Raw genomic sequence first — 12867 nt, forward strand, 5'->3', positions numbered from 1 at the left:
CTCCACCAATCCTTTTTCCACATTGTCTCTTAAAAAATGGTGTCTTATTTCAATGTGTTTTGTCTTGGAGTGTTGCACAGGATTCTTTGAAATATTGATTGCACTAGTGTTATCACAAAAATAGGAACACTTTTATAAATAACACCAAAATCTTTCAGCTGGTTCCTTATCCACAGTAGCTGGAAACAGCATGAAGCTGCAGCTATATATTCAGACTCTGCTGTGGATAGGGCCACTGAATTTTGCTTTTTAGAACCCCATGAAATTAGACAAGAGCCAAGAAAGTGTGCCATACCTGATGTGCTCTTTCTATCAACTAAGAAACCAGCATAATCTGCATCTGTGTATCCAATAAGATCAATGGTACTGCCTTTGGGGTACCACAATCCCAGATTTGCTGTTCCTACAAGATACCTAAGTATCCTTCTAACAGCCTTCAAGTGAGATTCCTTTGGATTGCTTTGAAACCTAGCACACAAACCAACAGAAAACACAATGTCAGGTCTACTAGCTGTTAGGTAAAGTAGAGAACCTATCATTCCTCTATAAAGAGAAGCTTCAACATCTTTTCCCTTAAGATCAGCATCTAATTTTGTAGATGGGGGAACAGGTGTATCATAAGCTTTGCTGTTCTCCATGCCGAATTTTTTCAGCAACTCTTTTAAGTACTTTTGTTGATGGATCATTATTCCATCATCCATTTGCTTAATCTGCAGCCCTAGGAAGAATCCTAGTTCTCCCATCATGCTCATTTCAAATTCACTCTGCATAAGATTAGCAAATTCATCACATAAAACCTGATTAGTAGCACCAAATAAAATATCATCAACATAAATTTGTACTACAATCAAGTGTTTCCCCCTGGTTCTTATGAACAAGGTCTTGTCTACTGTTCCCCTCTTGTAATCATTTGCCATCAAGAAATTTGACAATCTTTCATACCAAGCCCTCGGAGCTTGTTTCAACCCATATAATGCTTTGTCCAACTTGTACACATGTTGGGGGAACAGTGCATCTTCAAAACCAGGTGGCTGCTCCACATATACTTCTTCCTTTAAATATCCATTGAGGAAGGCAGTCTTTACATCCATCTGAAACAGCTTAAAATTCATGTGAGCAGCATAAGCAATTAAAATCCTAATAGCCTCTAGCCTAGCTACTGGTGCAAACGTCTCATCATAGTCAATTCCTTCTTGTTGATTGTACCCTTGCACCACTAGCCTTGCTTTGTTTCTGACTATAGTACCAAGGTCATCTAACTTGTTTCTAAAGACCCATCTAGTGCCAATGACTGATCTTTCCTTGGGACGGGGAACCAGGTGCCAAACCTGGTTCCTCTGAAACTGATTTAACTCATCTTGCATAGCTAGTACCCAATCAGGATCAGTCAATGCCATTTTATAGTCAGTAGGCTCTACATTAGACAGGAAAGAATAGAAAGCACAAAAGTTTTGAAAAACATTTGTTCTCGTTTGAATCCCCTTATTTATATCACTAATTATTTGATCAGTGGGATGAGAAGATTGATATCTATAACTTTTAAAATTAAGACTGTTTTGTGCTTTCTCATTAAGTTGGGAACCAGCATGTTCATGGATCTCTCCTTCTTCTGAGGAGCCAGGAGGATTCACATTCATGCTGTTTCCTCTATCATTACTTACCTCAGGTTCAGGGGTGGTACCTTCTTCTGTTCCCCCTGAACTCATTACCTGTCTATTATTTGAGGAACCATCAGGACTTGGTTCCCCTTCAGAGTCCTCATTATCTTCATTTTCTTCTCTAGGCACTTCATCATTATCATCTGGTGGAGTATTTGGTAGGCCTAGATCTGCTTGCACTTCATCCGTGGGACCAGTATACTGGTTCCCCGTGAAATCCATCAATCCAATCACTTCATCAGGTTGTACCTGCGCAATCTCAGAAGACATGTTAAATTCATCAAAAATGACATGGACACTCTCCTCAACACAAAGAGTCCTTTTATTGAAGACTCTATATGCTTTGCTGTGAGAAGAGTATCCAAGAAAGATTCCCTCATCACTTCTAGGATCAAACTTATCAAGTTGATTCTTCCCATTATTATGCATATAACATTTACATCCAAAGACACGAAAGTATGTGATGTTGGGCTTTCGACCTTTAAGAAGTTCATAGGGAGTCTTATTTAACTTTGGTCTAATGAGACCTCTATTCAATATATAGCAAGCAGTGTCAACAGCTTCTCCCCAAAAACTCTTTGGGAGACCACTCTCAATGAGCATCGTCCTCGCCATCTCCTCAAGAGTTCTATTCTTCCTTTCTACAACATCATTTTGTTGAGGTGTTCTAGGGGCTGAGAAGTTGTGATTAACTCCATGTTCCCTACAATAATCAATAAAGTTAGCATTATCAAATTCAGTACCATGGTCTGATCTTACCGAGACCAGCTTGTGGGTGAGCTGGTTCTCCACTTGTTTCACCAATGTTACCCATTCTTCAAACGTTTCATCCTTTGTGTGTAACATCATTACCCAAGTGTACCTAGAATAATCATCAACCATAACACAGACATATCTATGACCTCTTCGACTTTGTACTCTCATGGGACCACACAAGTCAATATGTACAAGTTCGAAGGGTCTGCTGGTACTCATAATAGTTTTAGGCTTAAAAGAAATTTTGACCTGTTTCCCCCTTACACATTCAGAACAAACTTTATCAGCTTCATACTTAATGTTAGGAAGGCCTACAACTAAGTCACGTATTTTAAGTTTGTTTAGAAGTGTTAGGCTAGCATGTCCAAACCTCTTATGCCAAATCCATTGATTATTGTCAGAAACAGCTCTCAAACAGATGGACTTGTCTTGAGGGATTTTATCTAAGAAGGTGATGTAAACATCATGCTTCCTGGTTCCCTCACATACAAGTTCTCCTGTTTGTGAGTTAACTATGTGACATAGGTTGGCTTGAAACTCAACTCTATTACCTTTGTCACATAATTGAGAAATACTCAAGAGATTATGTTGCAAGCCTTCAACATAATAAACATCATCTATTGCGTTAGAAAGTGTCTTACCAACCTTACCTAAACCAGTGATGGTTCCCTTGCTGTTATCCCCAAAGGTGACACTTCCTCCATCAAAGGCCACTAGTGAAAGGAATTGATCTTTATCCCCGGACATGTGTCTTGAGCAACCACTGTCCAAATACCAATAGGTGTCTCCCTTCACTCTAGCCTGCAAGAGCAAATCAAACATTAGATTTAGGAACCCAAACATACTTGGGTCCCTTTTCAACAATATTAACAACTTGTTGATCCTTTCTTCTCCAAACACACTTTGCACCCTTGCTGTTCTTATTAGCACTAATTTTCTTAGCTGGACATTCATGTATCTTATGTCCATTTTTACCACAATGAAAACACACATGCATCTCTTTAGTCATGACATACTTGCCTCGTTGATATTCTTTGATCCAGGTGGTTTCTCTGGGAGACCAGTTAGTCCTGGTTCTCTGTCTAGTATAACCGAGACCAACTTTTCCTCTGTTTCCTCTTGATGAAGTCAGGTAATTTAAGGATTTTTGAGCATTCAATAATTTGTCCACATGTCTATGACTATCATTAAGTTCTTTTTCTCTGGTTTCAAGTGTCTTAGTCAACAATTCGTTTTTCTCTTTAAGAAAATCAAAGTTACTTTTTAAAGCTTCGAATTGTAGATTAAGCTTTGAAACCATACGGTCAATAGACATGTCAACAACCACTGGTTGCTTGTCCTTTTTCAGTTGATTGATTTCCGCATGCAAATCACAAATATTACTTTCATACTTATCAATCATATTACTGACATCTACACTGGTACCTGTAGGGGAAACAGTGAACTGTGCAGCTTTAAGTGAAGCAATTTCCTTGTGAGAATTTTCCAGGTTGTAAGCCAATGTTTCAAAGGCCTTCAACAAGGAAGTTCTAGTACATGAATTTGCTTTACTTATAGCTACTGAAAAATCAAGAGTATCACTAGTGGTTGATAAGTCTCTAGGGAACCAGGAGGTCAGATCCTCTTCACCATCAATTGGTTCAAACGATCTTTCCTTTTCTAGTTCCACTTTACACTTGTCCAATTCAACCTCTAGTTCTGCTACTTGATTTTTTAGTTCATAACAGACTCCTTCTAGATGATCACAGCTAGCAATAGCAATATTACATTCACCACTTTTTTCTTTTAATTCTCTTTTGCAAATTATGTATGTTTCACTTAATTTATAGCATTCATCTAGTAAGGAATCAATACAAGCAAGCATATTTTCTCTATCATATTCATGCATATCTTCTCTAATTTGCTCTAAGCTTACCTTGCGTTCATGTAGTACATCCTTCTTTGCCATAAAGCATTTGTTGAATGTACTGGTTCCCCCTCTGGTTCCTGGACCAGTGTTGTTTTCCTTGATGTTTGTAAAGGCAGTTAGGCAAACATCTGAGTTGGGTGATCCTTCTTCTTCATCTGACCCTGAGTCAGAGTCTCCCCACATGGAAGCTATCATGGCATTCTTGTATGCTTGTTTATCTCCGGATTTAGACTGTTTGTCATTCCACTTAGGACAATCTCGAATAAGATGTCCTTTTTCTCCACACTTGAAACATCCTGTAGAAGAAGAATTAGAGTTAGATTTTTTATAGTTTTTAAAATGCTTACCTTTGAAATTCTTCTTTGATCTCGAAGAGATCTCTCAAATCTTTTTGCAATCATGCTAATTTCATCTTCATCATCTTCTACTGTTCCCTTAAGCGCCATGCCTCTTGCTGGTTCCTTCTCAGACTTAGAGTCAATCAGCATCTCATGAGTCATAAGGGAACCAATCAGCTGTTCCAGAGACAAGGTAGACAGATCCTTTGCTTCGTATACTGCTGTTACCTTGGCTGTCCATGCATCTGTTAAACTACGCAATAATTTTCTCACAAGATCCTCGTCAGATAAATTTTTACCAAGAGATCTAAGATCATTTACAATAGTCATAAACCTACGAAAGCAATCATTGATTTTTTCATTTTTATTCATGGCAAACAATTCATATTTAGACATGATTAAATCAATTTTAGACCGTTTTACCTCACTGGTTCCCTCAAACGCAAGTTCAAGGGTGTCCCATATCTCCTTAGCACTACTGCAGCCAGATATACGATTTGTTTCGGTCTCACCTATTGCTTGTTGTAGTATTGACATTGCCTTAGCATTCTTCTCCAGCAACTTGTGATCAGCAGTGACCAATTCGCTATCTTTCTTGGGAACCTAGTTCCCCTCAACATCTGTCTTGAGAATGATATTAGGACCATTTTTAACTACGAGCCAGCATTCATAATCAATACCCATGATAACATTCTGGATCCTGTTCTTCCACCAAGCATAATTATTTCCATTAAACTTGGGTGACTTGTTGTCATAACCGATTGCACTTAATTCTTGAGTACTCATTCTTAACTCCTCTAGATGTTACTCTTTCGAGAAGCTTAGGCTCTGATACCAATTGAAGGTTCAATGGGCACTCAAGAGGGGGGGGTGAATTGAGTGTTAAGTAATCGTTAGCGATTTTTGCTTCTTTTCGGATTATGTGTAAGGAACCAGTTGTGCTGGTTCCCTTATGCAGCGGAATAAAACAAAGCAATAAAGAACACAACAAATTTAACGAGGTTCAGCCAACTCAGGCCTACGTCCTCCTATCCTAAGTCCTTTATTAATCTACTCCGAAAAACAAAGACAAAGAACACTCTACTGTTTCCCTACTCCGGGAACCAGTCTACCCCACACTCTACTCCGAGTGTGCTCTCGACTTACACTCGTAAGCCCAATGTGTTTGAACTCACAAACACTCACCCAGCCTTTAACCCCTTTGTTAAAGACTCAATACAAGAATCAAGAACTCTCCTTTGATCTCACTTCTACGAAGCTAATTAAGAGAAAATGTTTTTGTACTAGAATGCTCTTGTATATGACTTGATGAATGGGATTAGTGCTTAAGTATATGCTCTCAAATAATTGCTCTTTTTAATTTCTGGAGAGGCACACGAAATATGTGAAATAAGATGAGTTTATATAAGCTTAGATTCCTAAAACCTAGTTTCCTTAAATCACACAATCTTAGAGAATAAGATATATTGTAATTTTAGGAAAGTATTTATCTTATTTGATTTAATCACAAAGATAGAATCAATTAAGATAAATACTCCTAGTTTTTAGGTAACCAAGAATATTTCATCTTATTTCCAGCTGCACAAAATATTTTCAAAATAATCTTTTCGAAAAAAAATCTTTTTGTAAAATCTTTTTCCAAAACGGCAGCTCGAATATTTCGTACAGTGAACCTGGTTCCCCGACCTGGTTCCCTGAATTGAAACATGTTATGAAACCTGTTCCAACTTTGTACCAGATTTCATATCATACTTCAATATACTTTTAAGCACTTATATAACCCAAACATGCAAGCATACTACGGAGCATATTACATGAAAACCTAGATAACATATTAAAGCATAAATCGTCTTTTCTTCATGTAATCTTCAAGACTTGAATCTTCCTTGAATACTTCTATTATGAGCAAACAATCTTTCTTCGAAATATCTTCGAAAGGCTTCTATGCTCCAAGTCTTGGAATCAACTCAACTACTGCACATGTAACATGGTTAATGCACAATAAAGAGTATGTGACTGCTTTTCCGCATAGCAGTCAAGGAAACGGTTCATACTGGTTCCCCACCAGTACATAGCACATTTATCATCTAACTGTTTCCTGTATATAGATAAGTTAGTTCAATAGATAACTCATATAATCAATAACTTATCTAGGAAAACAGTGTTCTATTTTAGTTGGTTCCCCCAACTGTATTGAACACTTTCAAAGACCTGTTTCCCTTAGCTGTTTGTCATCATTCAAAACTATCAATCAAAACCTAAGGGACTCAACAATCAGCCATAAGAAGTGTACTATAAACCATGTACGACGACTGAAGTGGCCATGACATCGGTACAACCAAGTTCCTGTAACATATACACAAGTATGTAGGCCAAAAATAAGTATTACATTCCCTTAAAACCATACTATATTTGCGACAACAATATACGTCGTACATATAAAGAATACAGCTACATACCCTTCAAAATTTTTGTACTTGCAACGATTCATAAAGTTCACAGTAAATCTTCCAAACAGGACACTAAGACTTGTAGCAAGATTAGGAATCTTGGAAGTTGGTAATACGAGCCAAACCTTGATAACTTGAGTGTAACTTGTTTTTTCCTTAAGAATGTCAACAGTCCAAGCAAGATTTAGCTTCTCATCAAGCTCGTATAGCTTCAACAATTCAATAGCCGCACCATAATTAATGCCGGCCACATCCATCAGTAGTTTTTCATCAGAGTTGGACTGACGCCATCCATCAGAGATCTTGTGCAGCATTTCCTTAACTCGCTTTTGCACCTCAATGCTGTGTATGCTTGATATAGAGATCTTAAACTCGTCGCTAAACATAACCTGCATATAGGTATATGTAGTTTAATTCTTGATTTTACTGCCCTTTTTTTTTATAGCTAGATTGTTACTGATGAAACCTACCCTCCATCTTGCTTTCTCAAGTTTTAGATATCGAAAAAAGTTGGATTTACCGGCTGATGTAGCTTGATTAAGGTCCATGTCATCATCTGCATTATAAAAACACCCTAGAGTTTTGGCATCGAACACAAGGTTCTTCCATACCAATCCACTATTGCCTAAAGTACTCCTGCTTCCAACAATCCATAGACAGTACCTACATGTTTTATTCCATAACCAGAGTAAAAGAAAAAAGCTATCACTAAGTTTACAATCCAATAAAGTGGAGTACTACATTACTAGATCATGTTTTCGGAAGCTAGAATGTACGTAGTCATACCTTGCCCTGGTGAGAGCTACATTTGTTCTCTGACAATTCGAAAGAAACCCAACTGATCCATTTCCATTGCATCGAACAGTTGAAATAATTATGATATCCTCTTCACCACCTTGAAATCCATCAACAGAAAGAATGTTGATGCAGAAATTTTCCTTATGTTTTATGTACCCTAGTTTTTCTTGAAGTAAACCTACTTGACTCTAGGGTTTGAAAATACAAAATTGAGGATTTGAGGATAAGCCAAAGAAAATTATATATTGGTATCAGTAGATGAAAAGGCATGAGATGCTATAATAAGAGTAATTAATAAAGACTTGGAAGTTAAAATGACAAGCAAGACTCATGCAATGCACGTCGTAGCCTAGGGGATATCAAAGAACTTTTCAATTTCTGATGTAGCTTTGCTTAGGAATTCTCTCCATCGAATAATTTCAACCGTCATCGTCAATAAAAATTAAATTTATTTATTTAAAAAAAAAAAAATCACTCTCTTTGATTAGCTTATTTGAAATTGGATGTTAAACGTATGAACATCACAAGGAGTAGATCATTTCAAAAGGACAGAAGGAAGACATTCTCCAAAATCTTGATCTTCTTAGGCTCAGCTTCTTAAGTGCTTGTGTTAAACTCCTTCGGGTACATGGACCACGTACTTGTTAAAATGGTGCCAGACAACCACATAACATAGATGCATGCAATGCGACTGACTTTATAAAAATCAAGTTCCAACCCAATACGACCAAAGTTATTATTTTGTGCCGGTACTTAAGCTATTATCATTTCTGATGGATCCAACAACAACGTTCTTCCATCACTACATAAGTCTCGATTGGCAAGGTGTTAGAATCCAACCTCTTTGTTATGTATTCTTCTTTATTTTCCTTATATTTTCCTTATGTAATGTCTCTTTAGTCTTTCTTTTTATTTTTCTAGACCCTAGGGAGAATTATTGTGTTACTGTCATTTCAACGTTCACTTGTAATTCTCTACTAATGCAATATAAAGCTCTTTAGGGAGCGAATGGTTATTCAATCAAAGCTCTCTACCCCGTTGTTATTGCTTTAAGACTTGTGTGTTGTTTAAGCCTTTATAGATATTGTGCTTGCCTTGTTTTAAAGCATCCCCCACCAAACCAAGAGACCCTAGAGACGTCCTCATTTTCGTCGGTTCCGCTTGTGCCCGCTTCGAAGTATCGGCCGTCACAAGCCCCGACTCCGCACTCGTTGTTCTCGTGCGCCCTCTTGAGACACCGTAGGTCCGTGTTGCTGTGTGCTCACGAACCTCCTTGCTTTAGGCTTGCGCCCTTGTCGCCAAAAGACGAGAGCGCGCCGCACGATCTGGTGTTGAATCACTCGGACCGTGACAGTTTGGTATCAGAGCCAAGTTTGCCGTAGAGATGGCAGAAGAAGGAGAGATGCATGAATACACATTCGAGGAAAGACTTGCTTGGCTTGAAGGCAAGTCCGAACAGTGGGCTATGCTTGAAGAAAGGCTGCCCAAACTCGAGGATATTGTAATAAAACAAGCCGACCAAATAGAGAGGCTTGCCGCTACTGTGGATGGGTTAACGGAGCAACTTAACTTCGTGCAAGGCGTCGCTGATGAAGCACATGATAAATGTGCAACCTTAATGCGTGCCCAGAGAGGGCTCGGGGGAAGTGGAGGTGCCAAGATAAAACCTCCCAAGCCCCGGACCTTCAATGGCACGAGAGATTCAAAAGAAGTCGATAATTTCATTTTCGACATGGAGCAATACTTTCGGGTCTGTCAGTTGGAGAATGAGTTAAAAGTTGATACCGCCACTATGTATTTGGTGGATGATGCAAAGCTTTGGTGGCGCACCAAGTACACCGACATCCAAGCTAAGAGGACGTCAGTGGATACTTGGGAGGATTTGAAGAAAGAGCTGATGGCCCAATTTTATCCCGAGAATACCGAGTTTGTTGCTCGCACCAAGCTCGCTGCTTTGCAGCATAAGGGTTCCATCCGGGAGTATGTCAAAGAGTTTTCAGCGTGCATGTTGGAGATCCACAATATGTCCGAGGAAGATCGCCTATTCAACTTTGTGCGTGGTCTTAAGGAATGGGCCCAAAGAGAAATTTGGCGCCAAAAGATTGATACTTTATCGGGAGCCATCGCTGCAGCCGAAAGGTTGATGGACTACTCCTCAGAGAAAGGACAAGGTTTGAAGAAAGGGAATAGCGGGCCGACACCGAACCCTCCTAGGAACTCCGGACATGGCTCGCAAGTGAGCTCCAACAACTCGAACAATAGATACAATAGGAGTGGGGGAGAAGACTCTCGGAAAAGTGGAGCTTCTTCCTTCTCTAGTAGAGGAAGCACCCCTAGTTCATCTTCGACAGCCAGGCCATTGACGTGTATCCTTTGCAGAGGACCGCACAAGTGGTTTGAATGTCGACACAAGGGAGAAATTGACAATCTCCAAAAGAAACTGTCGATGAGGTAGTACCTAGTGAAGGAGAACATTCCAGACTGGGGGCCATTCGCATGATGTGCGCTATGGGAAGAGAAGGCTCTGAGGGCCAACCCAAAAACTCTGGATTGATGTATGTGAATGCGTTGGTAAACGGAAAGGAAACTCGTGCCATGGTGGATACCGGTGCTACCCACAACTTCATTTCAGAAAAGGAGGCAAAAAGACTTGGGTTGAAGCTCCTACCAGAAGGAGGCAGTATGAAAGCGGTGAATTCAGTTGCCAAACCGATCCACGGCGTTGCCAAGAAAGTAACAATGAAGCTGGGAGATTGGAGCGGACAGGTGGACTTTACCGTTGCGCCAATGGACGACTTCAGCTTGGTGCTCGGCATGGACTTCTTACACTTTAGTAAGGAAGTCCCGATGCCGCATCTTAGATCTATTCTGGTGCCCGGGCAGCAACCATGGCTCCTCCGAACCTGCGATTCGGGAAAAGGGCCGAAAGGGCCCCTCCTTTCAGCAATGCAATTGGAGAAGGGGTTGAAGAGGAACGAGCCCACGTTCCTAGCAACACTTTCCGCGAAGGAAGATGAAGCAAGTGGAGACTTTCCGCCTGCAGTTGCCGAGCTACTATCAGAGTTCCAGGATCTCCTCCCGAAAGACCTACCAAAAGTTCTCCCACCTAGAAGGACAGTGGACCATGAGATTGAGCTGGTTCCAGGGGCGAAACCCCCAGCACGAAGCCCTTATCGCATGGCCCCCCCAGAATTGGCTGAACTCCGGAAACAATTGGAGGACTTGCTTGAGGCAGGCTTCATCCGCCCATCAAAGGCTCCTTATGGGGCTCCTGTGCTTTTTCAGAAAAAACAAGATGGAAGTCTTCGATTGTGTATCGACTACCGAGCATTAAATAAGGTTACGGTGCGCAATCACTACCCTATCCCTTTGGTGGCGGATTTGTTCGATCAGTTAGGGGATGCAGTGTACTTTACAAAGCTAGACTTGAAGTCTGGCTATCACCAAGTTCGTATCGCCGAAGGAGATGAACCAAAAACTGCTTGTGTGACGAGATACGGGGCATACGAATGGCTAGTCATGCCCTTCGGCTTGACGAATGCACCTGCTACGTTCTGTACTCTGATGAACCAAGTATTTTGAGAGTACTTAGACAAGTTTGTGGTCGTGTACCTCGATGACATCGTTGTCTACAGCAAGACTTTGGAGGAGCACCTCGAGCACCTAAGATTGGTCTTCGAGAAGCTGAGAGAACATCACCTTTTTGTGAAACGAGAAAAGTGTGCCTTTGCGCAGGAAGAAGTCGGATTTCTTGGACACTTTGTGGGGAAGGGTCGATTGAGGATGGACCCAAAGAAGATATGTGCTGTTCGCGATTGGCGGGATCCCAAGAACCCCTCTGAGCTGCGATCCTTTCTAGGACTGGCGAACTATTATAGAAGATTCATTAAGGGATACTCAGAGATCGCAAGTCCCCTCACCGACCTATTGAGGAAAGATTGTCGTTGGGAATGGTCAGGGCCCCAGAAGGAAGCTTTCCAGAAGTTGAAAGAAGCAATGGTGAAGGAGCCGGTCCTTGCCCTTCCAGACATCACCAAACCATTCGTGGTCGAGACGGATGCTTCGGATTTTGCTTTAGGAGGAGTGCTCCTCCAAGAAGGACATCCTATTGCATTCGAAAGTAGGAAGCTGAATAATGCGGAGAGAAGGTATGCGGCACAAGAAAAGGAGCTACTAGCCATTGTGCACTGCCTAAGAGGATGGAGGCACTACTTGTTGGGGTCAAAGTTTACCGTCCGCACAGACAACACCGCGGCGAGTCACTTTCTCACCCAACCCAAGCTGACAGGAAAACAAGCTCGGTGGCAGGAGGACTTAGCTGAGTTCGACGTGGAGTTCACCTATAGAACGGGATCCAGCAATAGAGTTGCCGATGCCCTGAGTAGGCGGGCCGATCTTGCTGCGATGTACAAGTTAGCGCCAATGACGGCAAGCAGCATTGCCACATCCGTTAGAGATCAAGTTCGTGCTTATCTCCCAGATGATCCGATGACAAAAACCATAACAAGGATGATTGAAGAAGGGAAGACTAGACGCTTTTGGTTGGAAGATGGCCTCATCTTCACCAAAGGTACAAAGCTGTTCATCCCCAAAGCAGGGGGATTGAGGAAAATGTTGTTGAAGGAATGCCATGATACGCTGTGGGCGGGACATCCAGGTTGGCAGAGAACCCTCAGTCTACTTGCGATGGGGTACTACTGGCCAGGAATGAAGGAAGATGTGATGAGCTACACCAAAACCTGCCTTGTGTGCCAGCAAGACAAGGTTGACAGACAGAAGCCCGGGGGCTTCCTTGAACCTCTTCCTGTACCAACTCGACCGTGGGAGAGTGTGTCGATGGACTTCATTAGTGGCCTCCCGAAGGTTGGCCAGTTCTCTTCTATCATGGTGGTGATAGACAGGTTCTCAAAATACGCAACGTTTGTACCCTTGCAGAAGGCTTGCGGAGCAGAAGAAAC

The 12867-nt window shown here is 41.2% G+C and overlaps 1 protein-coding gene across 1 annotated transcript; it reads right to left on the reverse strand.

Annotated features, from left to right (window-relative positions):
* Positions 1-6963: 6963 nt before the first annotated feature.
* LOC110699602 lies at positions 6964-8729 on the reverse strand. The gene is made up of 2 exons (XM_021877104.1): positions 7582-8729; positions 6964-7500 (listed from the first exon to the last, which is right to left on the reverse strand). The coding sequence occupies exons 1-2, from the start codon at positions 7657-7659 to the stop codon at positions 7057-7059; spliced, it is 522 nt and encodes a 173-aa protein (XP_021732796.1). The 5' UTR covers positions 7660-8729; the 3' UTR covers positions 6964-7056.
* Between the last annotated feature and the right edge of the window lie 4138 nt (positions 8730-12867).

This window comes from Chenopodium quinoa, unplaced genomic scaffold (genome assembly GCF_001683475.1).
Source record: "Chenopodium quinoa cultivar QQ74 unplaced genomic scaffold, ASM168347v1, whole genome shotgun sequence".
Taxonomy (NCBI): Eukaryota; Viridiplantae; Streptophyta; class Magnoliopsida; order Caryophyllales; family Amaranthaceae; genus Chenopodium; species Chenopodium quinoa.